At 37.4% G+C, this 15,034-nt stretch overlaps 1 protein-coding gene across 1 annotated transcript in view; it reads right to left on the reverse strand.

The window, feature by feature from the left end:
* Positions 1 to 15,034, reverse strand: part of COMMD10 (COMM domain containing 10) — a gene marked incomplete at its 5' end in the record, with an annotated part of 120,869 nt that overhangs the window by 93,429 nt on the left and 12,406 nt on the right. Inside the window, one exon of the mRNA XM_082013416.1 lies at positions 821 to 931. Within this exon, the coding sequence (XP_081869542.1) occupies positions 821 to 931 (111 nt within the window). The remainder of the gene's footprint in view (positions 1 to 820; positions 932 to 15,034) is intronic.

The following is a 15,034-nucleotide window of genomic DNA, read 5'->3' on the forward strand; positions in this document are numbered from 1 at the left end:
TGCTGATGAGAAGCACAAACATAAGCTGTGTATTCTCTTTCATTCTACCACAAATCAGAAATTCAACTCACATTAGTAAAATTACTGTGATTTAAATGGAATACTGAAGCAGAACTGAGTTCTGATTTTTCCCCTCAAATCTTTTATACTGACTTTTTCATAGATAAACATTCTGACAGACACCACAGAGGTAGAGACTCCATTAGCACGATAAGGCTAAAAGCAATTAATGTGTTTAATTTAAAACATGCTAGCTAATCAAAGCTACAAAAACTATGCTCATTAGTGGTTTTTGGCACCTGAAACACCACCAGTCACTAAAATTCTTGAACTTAAAGACTTTACCGTAAAACCTCCACATACTGGCTTTCTGTGGCCTCACATACTATGTCATCATTCATATAAATAAATAATCAGCACAGAAAGGTTGCAAGTGATGAGTAATATCTTACATAACTACACACATGGTAGAAGGCTGCAAGTGACTAGGCATGAGAAGTGTAAGAAGTACCAGTCGCATGTGATAAAAATAAATTATCCACAAAGATATCGTAGAGACCTAAAATAACCACATTCAGTGACACCTCTCTATTATGTTACAACCCAAAGAGCTGGTGACACAGCTCTCGGTCTACCTAATACAGATGCTATTACATCACTACTTCACAATTCCAAGTGCTTACTATAATGTTACGTAATATAAAAATTAAAACACTAGCGAGACTAACAATGATCAAGAGTTCCAGCTGATACCTCAGAACTCTGAACATAAGGCCATCACCACAACTCATTCCAACTCTGCCAGGCATGTATTTCTTACCTTTGAATCTTCATGGCTCACTCCCAGCTCTAGCACAGCTCGAGGAGACTTCAGCTTTGCTTGCATGGACTCTGCCATTTGAAGATTAAGCTGCCATCCAATTGTTTCAAGCTATAAAACACCAATTTACATTACAATCAGATGGTACAGAAGCACTCGGATCAATTTTTCAAGATTGTGAATGGTCTGTGTCAGTGAACACAATGTTAGGCTCTACAAATGTTAAGCATTTTTATACAATGCACATTCCGCAAATTCTCCTGGATTCCAAGACAGATTTGCTTCTGTCTCTTGCCAAATTTCTCAGTTTAAATTGCTCATGACCACCCGAAATAAAGGGGATCTCGTATACCTCAGATCTGCTGGAACCAATCCATAAAACACAACTAAGGATCCAAAATATTTGGATATATATTACTCCCTCCTTGTGGAAGTTTATCAGCAAAGTTGTGGATTCAATTTTATTTTGTATTTATTTTTCTTTCAGGAAAAATTTTAAAATTACCAATAATTGGTAAACCAGCTAAAAATGGTAATTTCTTAATCAACAAATCTACTCATGTGTGTTCTACCACATAGAGATGTTAATGACAAAAATAATTCTGTGCTGCTTTTTAAATTGTGACTACTGAAAAGCCAAAAAACAGTTAAGCATGTAAGCAACAGAACTTTTAATAGAAAGCTACACAAAAATACATTTCAAATTGCTTTTTAATCATTAATCTAAAATTATATACAAACATTATCAAGCTACACCTCACGCATAGATGAAGTATGCAAGAACAGAAGAACAAGTCTTTCATGAAGTAACCTACCTGGCCTTCTTGAATAAAGAAAAGTAGAAATACAGTCTTACCATCTAGCAGGTTAATTTGCATACAAGTTCTTTTTAATCTAGTGTCTCCCCTCTGCTAGTAAATATTGTGGCTGACTTGGTAAAAGTGAAAGCGTGCCACATCTCAGTTAATCTTTTACCAGTCCAACCAGAGGTGCTGTACTGTGAACAGCAGAGAAGCCAACACATGCCCTGCCTCCTACAGTGACAGCAAACTCTAGATGAAAGATAGGAAAGTGAGTGGCAGAAATATTTTCCATGGGCACAGATAAAAGACTGAACTTCCAAAATTTATTGCAGCTGTACCACTTACATTTATGCATTAATGTATGTTATATTTCATTTCTTTGTGTATTGCATCAATATTAATACCAATTACATAATAAACACTGAAAGCCATATGACTAAGCATACCAAAATAAAAATTACATATCCTGACCTATTAACCACTACTGCCTGGTCAAGATAGTAAAGGAGTTTTGGCCAAGGCCAAAAAAAGTTAATGGAAAAACACAGTCTCAGCCTGCCTTTGTGTACAGCTATAGGAACAAGACAATAGGAAGAACTTAGCAGGTCAGCCTGCAGTCTGTCAGCTGCTGCAATAAATGCCCCTATTCAGGCTTCATTCTGTGGTAAAAATAAGGAAGTTTACACATTAAGCAAATCGCTGAAGGCATGCATACAACACAAACAGACCCAGCTAAAATGCTCTAATTCTGGTTTAGTCCATTTTGTGGTAGGCATAGCTTTAGTAACAGTATGCCCACAGCCTATGAACTAAAGATGCTTTAAAAGACAAGTTTTATAAATTCTAAAAGCAGATTAATTTTTAGTCATAATTCTCTGTTTTAATTTCCTCTAACCTGCTTACATCTTGGTTGATGAAAATAATAGGGCACTGCCCATCCCACCCAAAATTGCATCACAATCCAAAGTGGATTCTGTGAATGTGCTCAAGTCTATCACACTAATGGAGAAGTCTGCTAAGGCCCTGTGCTGACCAGTATCTAGAATCTTCCAGCAAATTATACCAGAATAACACAGCTGGAAAACATTTTTCTGTCCACAAAATTCAATAAAATTAAGTAAAGAAATTACATTTCGTTCTCTCAGAAGCATAAAGATCTTGTCTTACTCTAGGTTTTAGATCAAGAAAGAAGTTCAGTTCAGTTAAAGAATCCTATCAACATTCATAATGGTCAACACAGAGGACCCAAATGCTGACTTATGGGCTAGTGGTGGGACCAGCTAGAAGCAGGCAACAGGAAACAGTACCACCTATTTTGATAAAACATCTAACCACCAAGGTGAAATGCGGAGACAGTGAGCAAGCTCCAGAATGCAACGGGTCTTCATATTGCAGTCACTAAGGTTGAAGCTCCTCAATTTAGAAAGGACTATCAGTTACTTAAACAGTTTATTATAGTAGCATGGAAAACCAAGCCTTAGACAAGCTAGTAGCTTATCCCAGATTATAAAAAAATGCCACTAAAGACAAGAACAATATCCTAGGAAGCCTGACTTTTAAGACTTTTCTAAGCTATTAAACAGTGTACTGTATGTAGCATGAAATACAAACCATCAAAAGTAAACAAATTCAAATTTATGTCTTCTATTTCACTTTTAATACTCATCTATCCAGGAATATTGTAGAGGGCTCAGAACAAATACAATATATGTGGCAGCACAGTGGTGCGAGTTTATAGCTGAGCAGCAGCCATAACTCTTTTTTTATATTACTGTACCTTAAAATTACTTTGTTTTCTTGTACGATTCCTGTGTCTTTTCTGTTTTAAATATAGTTTTATGAGAACAAGTTTTGATTAATAAATAGCATGCTGCCTAAGGCTTCAAATTGGTCAGACTACTTATTTTCTTGAAAGAAAAATATAACACGTATTTGACTATGGTCGTGTTTACTTAGAAAACATTCAACATCCTGAAATATCAATTAACCTTTTGAGAGTGGTGACATGTTTCTGCATGGCATTTGTGCCAAGGCACAGTAATGGTAGCCATGAAGTGGTACATATTCTAGGGCAAATTTTTTCAAAAATGGAAGGAGTACAAAGTTATTTTCACTTCTGATACAAAATCTGCTACAGAAAACAAAATGTTTGGGAGGCTATATGGTGCCAGAATCTGCGATATATTACCTGAGAAGTATTGGGGCGGGGGGGGAAGCATTTCTCCAAGACTAGCATGAAAATAAAGCCATATTTTTAGTTACTGTAGACCTTTAGCTTCTTTTTACAATTTATCAGCAGTTTGGAAATGTGCAAGCTACCTTGCCACTGCAACAATAAACACCATTGAAAATGTACTATTTAGCAGTGTAAGTTCTCACCGATACTTGGCACTTATTTAACCTCAGGGTTATGTTTAGAAAACAAAAAAACAGGTGCAAGTTGGAAAACAAGGAAAGGAAAAAAACATAGATACTAAATAAAACCAATAGTAAGCATGTATGACAATGCTTCAGATCTGCTCCATGAATCCTACGGCAAAGAATTCAGAGTGACGAAGACACGAAGAAGCTAACCCTCATGTCCATTGTGTTCCACTCAGGCTTCTGAAGAGGATACCATGACAGCCAGGACTAACAGGCAGGAAGAACCTATGCCCTTCTCCCTTCCGGCGCTCACTCAGCCCTAGCTATAGAACAGGTAAGGTGCTGTACCTGCTAAACCAGCTCTGTACCTCCTACAAACGTAGTGCTGCTCCTCAGTGGCCATCCACGCCTGTCCCGGGGCAGATCCACACTAGAGGGCTGCCAGTTCACCTAATATGAGAATCTGACCCTTCATCTGTAGATCACTAGCCCCTTTACAAGTACATAAATACATCATCTCTGGTCTGTCTATGATGAAGTCTAAAAACAGCCGTTTTCCTCCAGTGTAAAAACATGGGAGCTTCCAATTCATGCCCGCTGTCTTGTCCAGCAGACTACTTTCCATATGAAACAGGAGAGTGTAGTACTTTACATATTAGGACAAGATCATCAGCAATCTAACATAACTATAGTAAAACATTTGGGTGAAAGTCACCCTCTGCAAAAAGACCACTGTTGTGGTACATCTCCCCCGGCTCCTCGCCTTGTACCTGGGCCGCTCTAAGTTGCCTGACAAGCCTTAGCCTCCGAACAAAGGGTTTGGCAGTTGAGAACCCCTCAACTGTACCAAGCACTCTTGTGTAGCCAAGGAGGAGAATGGCACTGAGTGTATCAGGAACCGATCACCTAAACAAGGTATGGAACAAGAACAGAAATAATCAATTATCTCCAGACAATCCTGGCAGCAGTACCATTAAAGCTTGAAAAATCACCTGCCTGGATTGTGGAAACTCACTGATGCCTAAAGTCAATCATCTCCCAGTCCTATAAATTCCTCCCTTAAATAGTCCTCCCTAAAGTCCCAAGTGAGACCCTTTGAGCTCTCCTGGACCACAGCGGACTGCGACCAGCACCTCCCTCTGAGTGGGACACCTCTCAGAGTCTATGAACCCTCAAGTTCACGATCAGCTCAGAGGCTCGACTGTTCACCTGCTGAGCGATGCAAAGCATTCGATGTGAGTATTTGACTGAATTTGAGGGCTATATTTAATAGGTACCTTTGTACATATCTATCTCTTTTCTCTACATCTCTTTATGTGTCTCTAGCTCTATATGCATGTGTGATTAAGGAATCGTAGTAAGTTTTAAGTTGATTATCCAGCTCAGTTTTATATGATTTGATACTGTGATTTATCTCAATATCGTTAGTGAATTTAATTGCTAGTATTTTGTATTAGATTGTTGCCATCCTAAAGTTACACCAAGCACAAAATATATCACCACACCAGAATCCCCGATACCCTATCCCTTTAGTCATAAACCATTGACCAAGTCAGGGACGAGAAGTGGGTTCAGCCGCACCTAGACACCTCTCTGAGAAGCAGTTTAGAAAGCAAGGGGGTCCACTCTGAACCTCGTGACTCAACAGGAGGGCATTCCTTTACCTTCCTTTACCTTAGTCATAAACCGTTGACCAAGTCTGGGAGTAGCAGTGGATTTTGGTCCACTCTGCACCTTGTGACTCAATGGGAGGGTGTCCCCTACTTTCTCTCCTCAATATACACATTAACCCAATTCGACCCACAAGTAAATCATTCCAATTTAATTGTAATTTGGTTTCTCTCTCTATACCTTTTCCATGTTGAATAAGTAATAGGGTGGACCTTGCCTTCAAATTCCGTTAAGTTGCGCTTTTTACAAATTTATATTAAAATCATTCATTTTCTGATATCTTTGGCGGTGATTCGTTAAGTGGCCTAAATTACTCATTCACAACACCCACATGCACTAAATGTCAAGTCAGCTTTCACAGTTTATCTGATAGAACTTTAAGCACAATCTCCAACCAAATAAAGGATTTCACATAGCCAAAATTAACATCCACAGAATCCACCATTTCCCTCGTCACTAGCATGAAAATAGTATGTTTTTACATACTATTGTCTCTTTCTTGCGTATTTTCACCACAGTTCCTTACTTTTACTTTTGACTGCCCATAAGCATTACTACAAATTAATTCAAAACTGAGGAGAAATTAAAGAAATCAGATAAACATGAAAAGTTTCTATATTAGCTGCCAAAACTCAAAATACTTCTCCTTTCTCAACTATGTAAAGATATTTATCTTAATAGTCTTTAGTGGGAAATCAAATAAATGTTCTTTGGCAAAGAAATTCAGTCTAAAAAGGTCAAGGAGAAAACAATCATCTTAGCTATACATGAACCAGTCTACAAGACTCAAAAATGAAGGACTAGACTTTGAGAGTGAAGGCATACTGTATGTCCAGAACAGGCATGTTACAGGGCTCCAACCTGAAGGACCAAGAACAAAGCCAAAGAACATAGCCAAACTCACAGTGGAAAAAAATGTTGGCAAGAACCTTAACTTGATAAAAGAAAATAAGTGGGAATACTGTGAAAAAGGAGAAAAATAAAAGTGGAAACAGAATTTCAGAAAATACATAAGTACCTAAAATGTTTTCCCTAATACTTCTAACTTAAGCCATTCAAAATTTCTAGAGGAGGGTCCAGTATTTTTAAGGGAGAGGGAGAAAAGGGTTTAAATGCTCAGTGAGTACCACAGTAGGAAAAAGGGATATTTCTTGATTTTGGACTTGATCAGTATCACTGAGATCACATCTCCTGCCTGTCTCTACACCAATGTAGACTGGAAGCTTGTTTTAAATTTTAAATGGAAAACTGGACTTTTCATACAAATTACACACTTCTAGAAGGTGAAGCTTTCAGAGGTCATCTAATATAATAACAAATCATTACAGGAACTATAGAAAACCAGCATTACTACCCTCGGAACTCACTGATGTAGCACAAACAGCTTACTTCTTACCCCAGTGCAAGCAGGATGCAATAATATCATGCAAACCACTATTTCTCCTCTATGGGTAACCCATGATTTGGCATCTGTTTATCCCTTAGAAAGTGCTGTAAGCATTGACCTCAGAGAAAGCAAAGTAACGATGAGTAAACAAAGCACTGAACCTGAAAGAATTACAGTATGGAAATACTGCTTGGACACATAAAACCAACAGGACTGAGGTTTTTAAAACAGTCAGACATTTAGACAGTTATGAAATAGTCGATCACTTTATTCAACGTATTATGAAGGTCTAATTATTTCATTCAGATTCTTGCACTCCATTCGCTTGGCAATATTTGCTGGTTTCAGAACACCTACCTTTCCCTAAATGGAATTAAATATTATATACTTCACTTCTGTGTAATACTGAAACATAAAATCATAGTTTTCAGTTAATGAGAGAATAATTATATTCTATTCAGAACACATACATGATTCAGAACATGCAGGCAAATGCAATTAACCAGCGTTATAGGTCAAGCATGATTTAACAAGCCACTATAGATAAACTGGCTACTGGAAAGATTATGAAGATCCTGGCATATCCATTATTAGCCTCTCAGACAAACAAATGACTATATGCACTTCTACAGGCAGAGAGAAAACTGCTGATTAGCATTTAGCAAAGAGCAAGAAAAATAATTCTCAAAATTAGAGTTTAATCTTAAAGTCTAAAAAGTAAGAAAAACAGACTTCTGGGCTGAACACTTGTTAATAAGCTTGATGGGCAGAGAATGCAGAAGCAATTCTAAATTAGTAGCACTGTTCTGTACTTTTATGTCTGTTGGAGAAAAAAGCTTATGAAAGGCCTGGATGGGAACGGAACACATAGGATAAGCAAACTAGCATATGCAATTTGTGAAATCCATTACTACTATTACAACAAATGCTTTTCAACATTGCCAAAAAGTAATTGTTAAAAAAGTGGTAACGTTTCTACTACATTTGGTTATGTCTGAAAATCAACTATACAATAATACAATTTTTCAATTGTATTATTTCAGTGGGGTATTTCTCCCATTGTCAATAGGTTATGATTTAGTTTGTCTGTTTGGACGTTTTTTAAAAGCATCAAAATCGCCCAACAACATGTGCCTTTTTAGAGAGCAAAAGGTTTTCATTACCCTGAAGTTGGTAAGGGGCTGTTGAAACCTTTCAGATGAGTCATGACAATTTTAAAGCAAACTGAGCTTGTAGCCCACAGTCAGAATTAAGTGCCAGTAAGAATAACCTTTAGAATAACTACGTAACATTGTACATATTGAGAAGAAGAATGTGTACTAAGGAAATTATGGTATGATACTAAGTCTTATTCATCTAGTTCATAATGCACGTATCAGTTCAGTCCAACTAGCCTCTAGTGACATTACGAACTTGAGCACAGCTCAAAATAATTAACATTCCTTCCAAAAATTGAAACCTTGGCACAAAACTGAGTTCTTCTAATAGTACTACCTCTTGTGGTATTTATGGTGCTGAAGGACTTGATTAATATGGACTTCCCTGTTATTGGTTGCCTGCAGCATCTCATGGCACAAAATGCTGGTTTTGACTTGCATAGCTGAGAATTAACATGCAAGTCTCCCGACTTTGAGTCACTACTCAAAAAGCCACTTCAAGATAGTTAAGTGCATCTATAGTTACTTCCCTTCACAGGCAGTCTGATTCATTTGAGGACAGGCTGAAGCAGCGTAATTGACTTCATTTTTGCGAGGTTTTTAAGGACTGCATAATAGAAACAGAATGCCCAAAAGAACTTCTTACCAACTTACTCTTTACAGGTACCACACAAAATAGTCTTCTGTTAGGCAGAAGCCTAAGAAACTACTTCAGATAAAGTAGGACAGTTATAGTAATACAGAAATTAGTTTCATGCTCCACTGGTATATAGGCCCACCCATCTGATTTTCAAATACTTTAATCCCTATTTTGAGAGGCCATTCAGTTCAAAATTACCTGGTATTTGTGATAACTTAGGTGTTACTGCACATGAAATTATGCCTTTCATATCATGAGGAAAAAATCTACATGCTTGTTTCTATAAAGCTTTTTCTGTAAAAAACCAAAGTAATATGCAAGTGTAATGGCGCTATTTTTCAGAGTTACAATCTCCTCATCTATTTCTACCAAATGTGGTATCTGTAAAAGCACTGTATCAGTTTACACACAGAAGCGACTCTTGGAACTAAGTTCAGCTTCAATACATCAATGTTGGAGTGCTTACTTAGTTTAAAGGCTACTTTAATTCAGTCAAAATAAATATCAATAACTTAAGATTCCAAAGTCTAAACCTCTCATAGTGTTAAGAGTGAGTAACTAACACTACAGGAGAGTGCATAATATGGAGACCAAAACCCAGCCTTCAGTCCATTCTTGAGGGAGTTTTATTTTATGATAGCTGGAGAAACAAGGTTCAAGAACTACCCCTGAATAGCACCAGTGTGAGCAAAAGCTATTAGATACTTTAAAAAGCATGATAAATTCATAAAGTGCACTATGATGTGGCTGCTTGCAGTAGTGGGGAAAATGAACAACTAGATGTCTCTGCCCACATGTACCTTAGAAATGAACCTATCCTGCCCCCAAAGGCAACAATTACAGAGAAAGAAAAATTAAATCCTGTTTTAACAAATGAAATCAGAATTTTGCCTTTTTAACTCAGATAATTACTCACTCATTTCAGCTATTTCTCCCTCTACTTCCTGGCAAAAACTGGAAGAGCTGTTTAAGTAACTTAAAGCATCCATAGTATAAGTCTCATTGAAGCTGTTACAAACAGTGAAGTGAGAGATAATGGTATATGAAAGACATCTTCAGCAAGTCTTTTTCTCCTATTATTACAATATAGAGAGAGAGAGTCCGGCTGAGACAGAGTTAATTTTCCCCACAGCAGCCCTCACAGTGCTGTGCTTTGTACTGGCAGCTAGAAAGGTGTTGATAACACACCAGTGTTTTGGCTACTGCTGAGCAGTGCTCACACAGCATCAAGGCTGCCTCTCCAACATTTCCCCCCCTCACCAGTAGGCTGGGAGTGGGCAAGATCTTGGGAGGGGACATCGCCAGGACAGCAGACCCAAACTGACCAAAGGGATGTTTCATACCATATGACACCTGCTCAGCAGTAAAAGCTAAGAGAAGGGGCAGGGGGCATTCATTTTTTATGGCATTTGTCTTCCAGAGCAACCACTACATATACCGAAGCCCTGCTTCCCAGGAAGAGGCTGTGCATCACCTGCTGATGGGAAGTAGAGAATAAATCTTCTGTTTTCCTTTGCTTTCACATGCAGCCTTTGCTTTTGCTTTATTAAACCACCTTTATCTTGACCCATGTGGGGTTTTTTCCATCTTAATTCTCCTCCCTCATCCTGCTGAGGAGGGGAGTGATAGAAAGGCTTGGTGGCACCTGGCATCCAGCCAAGGTCGACCCATTGACACAAAACATTTAAGAATGTTTTCCAGCTAAAAAAATACTTTGAGGAAATAAAAAATCCATAATATAATAATTGTTCTGGTGCAGATCATTCACTTATACACTTATTTCAGTTCTTTCAACCAAATAACATAGAGGAAAATGAGTATGGCTATCCTTTCACACAGTTTAATTCTTGAAAGAGTAACTCCCCTAGTTCCTCTACTGAAGACCAAGTACTCCTCATTTCATTGTAGAAAAAAAGTTAGGATTTTCACATTTTAAAGTTTGTGGGTCCCCTCCCTTCATCTTTCAACAATCAAATTAGACTAAATATACTAAGTCACAGTTACATAAATTAGTACCTTTAATTTAAAGAAAGAACTGCAACACGTATATATGGGTTTAATAAATTAGCTATCAGTTTTGTATGGATGGGAGAGTACTAAAGGTGTATGACATGTTAAGAAAAGCATAAGTCTACAATGCACAACTCTGATATCAGACCTGTGTAAACAAACCAACATAAAACTAGAGCAAACCATTAAGTGTGCTCTCTAAAATTTACAGCTTAAGATGTCAAATTCACTCTCCATGAGAACGCTTAGCATTGCAGAACCTAAAACTCCAAATCACATATGAAAATGTCAATTTTGCCTGCTGTGATGATGAAAATAGTTTAGGTAAGAGGCCAAGAGAAGGATGACAAAACATATCTGACTATGAACTCCTTCAAAAACTCTCCCTGTCTGCTTAAGAAAAGAATGTTAGCGCAAAGGAGACACCAGCAGGATGAAGCAAAAAGTGTACTCAATATAGCAAACGCGCATTAAAATAGAAAAAAAAGTGCACATTTTTAAGAGGAAGGCAATGAGCAACAGGCATAATTTGCCAGTCATCACAGGTAAGGTCTTCATCACAGAAATATTCTCTAATCAGGAAGAGAGTGTTTCCTTTAAGGAAAGCCCAAGATCAAACATCAGTTTCCTACTGATGGGAAACAAGCACTGGAGGTAGAGGAGATGACTCCATAAACACACTGATTTCTATTCTTTGCTGTTGCTACTGACTTCAGTTGTATTAAGGGAGCATGAGTATCTTTGAAGAAAGTTCTGGGTGTTGCAGCTTCTTTTCAGCAGGCCTCACTGTAACAACTGCTCCATGGGTGAGGAAGTCTGCAGTGAAACAGCTGGATTTTCACATTGGTTGCATAAAGTTTCTGACTATAGTCCTCTACTGTATTTTGAATAGCAATGGAAAAACCTGACAATATATAGTATTTCAAAATCTGTCCCCCTAATTTACAAACATATTCAACTTGAATACAATTCAGCATCCCCATTTTATAACTAGATTACTGAGGCATTTTGTAGTTTCAGTGAAAAGTACTCTTCAATGGCAGATTTAAAATCTGTAAGACTCAATTTTTATCCAGAGATATGGGTCACAAATCGAATGACCAGCATCTTCAGTTGACAATACAAGGCAAATCTTCAAATTAAACCCAAGACTCAGAGCAGGCACCACAAAAATTGTATGTAACTATCAATAAAGCCTTAAATACATCCACCCATCCATAAAACAAGGTCAGGATAATAGTTTTTTTTTTTTTTAAAAAGCATGAAAGTCTTTAATTACAAGACAGTCATTAACACATATGCACAGCCAAGTTAAGGAGGGATTGCATAGTCAACTATAGTGCCTCGTATTAAAATTTAAGACCAGACTTTGCAACCTTAATGATAGTTTTGCAATGTATCTTAGTTACATAGTTCTAAGAAAATAAGAATCACTGGACAGATCTCATCTATCTAGTCACAATACTAGAACACAATGTTGAATCCAATTTTGCCTTAATCTCACACATACTGCAAGACCATCAGCAAACAATAAAGAAAACAAAACAAAAAGGAAAGCAGCAACTATGTTTTTCACCAATAGACAAGAATAACCTTCTAGGCTCTGAAGTAGTACCACATGCTATGATTGTCTCTAACTAGAAATAGTGGTAGTTGTAACACAAGGGCAAGGAAAGGCAGATGGACAGTGAATTTCAGAATCCTGTGAAAAGATTCACTAAATAGAACAATTCCCAGAGAAAAAAAAAATCTTAAAGTTTAAAAAACAAAGAGAAACTATTTGAGTGGGTTTGTATCTTAACCTCAAAAGAAGGCACCAATGGACTGAAGACAGGTTTGGCCAAAGACCCATTCAAGTGGTTAAACCAAGTGAACGGGATAGAGAGACACTGAAGAGAGCAACAGGCCATGCATTATGTTTGCTGTGCAGCTCTCAGATCCCTCACCAGAACTTTCCCTAATTATACCAGTAACTTAAATAAAATGAGAAGCAGTAAGTGTATCAACTTTGTAAATTGGAAGTTTCAGCATGTAATTAATGCTAGAAAAAGCAACAGGAGCAACCCAAAAAGCCAGTACCTCAGTTATCTCTCGGAGGTGATTTGAATATGAAGAGCATATGAAATATAGAAAAAGAAACTGAGATTTAACTCTAAATGGAAAATCTGCACAAATTATCTAGCTAAAGCCATCTTATTTGGTGAATATGTAAGATAAGCAGATTCCTCATGACTGGCTCTCTTTTCAAGATTGGCTCTCTTCTGGAGGGTTAATTTCCTCTGACTTCCCATCTTTGTCTGCAAGGATAAAGTCCTACTTCTCTTTGGCAAACCTTACTTAGCACATATGCCAGGAAAAGTGGTACTTTCAGACTTCTTCATTCAATATTCAAACCAAACCCCTTCACATCTTTAATCTTTGAATTTAAAAAAGGAAAAGACATGCACCAAAAAGTACCAGTGTACTTCAAAAAGAAGGAAACAAAAGAAATAATATGACATTAAATTGGTAGAGCAAGACTTGTGCTAAGAAGCAACAACTTCAAAAGACATCTCCCTAATTGAAGTTACTGCAGGTTTTCATCTTTACATGTATTTTAACTGATAAGCAGGTAGCTTGAAAGCAAACAGAAAGGGACTGTATGACAAACGTTAGAAACAGCACTCAAGTTTCCAAAACCCTAGTATTTAGAGATTCACTTTGTGGTGTTGTGCTCTGTCTCCCTCTGGGAAATTTGTGGGCACAGAAGTTGCAGTAAAAATATGCACCAGTCTACAAGCAATTACATGAAAAAGTCATAGCTGCCTGGCTCTTTTATCTAGCAGAAGAATATATAGCAAGATCCAACACTGGGAAGATAAAGTTAGACAGATTTTAATTAGAGATAAGGCAGACATTTTTATTAACCATAAAAAATACCCCAGAAATTACCTGTCATTTCAAGCTTTAAAATCACAACCAGACCCCTGTTTCAGAAGCTTTTTTACACATTGAAGAAAAATTATGGTTTGTACTACACAGGAAGTTACACTAGATAAGTATGGTACTCCTTTGTAACCTTAAAAGATGCTATTTTGCATGTAGGAACAGAAGAAATGTTTCAGATTATTTTAATCATTCTCAAAATGTACCTTCTTCCAACCTTCATCATTTGCACTTTCTTGGTAGAAGACAGAAGAGGGTAAGAAGGACAGGAAGAAACCCATTAAAAAAATCCTGAAGAAGTAGTACCTAAAAATTGCACACAATTAAAATACATACTAAAAAAGCCGGGTGAGTGGAAGATTAAACAGACTCGGTCGTGCTGTAGCCAGGTATTAAAATAAATCTTGGTAGGTATAAAACTGTGTCTTTACTACATATTTCATCATTTGGGTTCTTTTTGCCACTGTGTGTGATGGCATCGTATAATGCAAGTTGGTTCACAATTCATTGTGACAATGCCCCTAGGTACGACACGGTCTTTGTGACCTCTGTTTGTCTGTGTAAGAATGACTAGTGGATCAGACATGAACAAGAAACTGAAGGATTCTTTCTCTTTGAGTTGTATTCCTCCTTTTTTTGCATTTATTCTAATGTCAGAAAGAATTTTTCCCCCACAACACACACACAGAGCATGCCAATTCTCTTCTTTTTTGTCATAACCACCATAGGATGCATGTGTTTTAGAGTATTTCTGTACGTTTGCCAGCATTTAGCAGAGGGAACTTAGCATATTCACATTACATATACACCCCTTAGCAAGAAGGCCAGTTTCTGAGAAAACTACTTTCAGAGTTTTTCCCCAGATGGCTTCAAACAGCCAGTCAAGATACAGAATTGACAGCTCTGTCAAGAATTTTTGGTATGTAATTTCGTTAGTTGCATTCCCACGCATCATTACGTTAAGTAATGCTGTCTGAATGCTATAAAAAACTTCTCCTGCTTGGCAACACAGGACTCTTACCTTTTTTATTATATATATTTTAAAGATACCCTGAATAGTTTACCAAAACAAGAAAGCTATGTGGCATTTAGCTTGACCTGCCTTTAAAAGAGATAGATTTACACAGAGTACCAAAAAACATACAGAGAACATAATACAGAGGGAGTAGGAAGGGGGGCGGGGAGAGCAACAGAATTGATGAAAAACTGCCCTAAGAACTCAGTGAACCCTACTACAACGCTCGCTCTTCTTCGCAG

Source organism: Phaethon aethereus (genome assembly GCF_964289735.1).
Source record: "Phaethon aethereus genome assembly, chromosome: Z".
Taxonomy (NCBI): Eukaryota; Metazoa; Chordata; class Aves; order Phaethontiformes; family Phaethontidae; genus Phaethon; species Phaethon aethereus.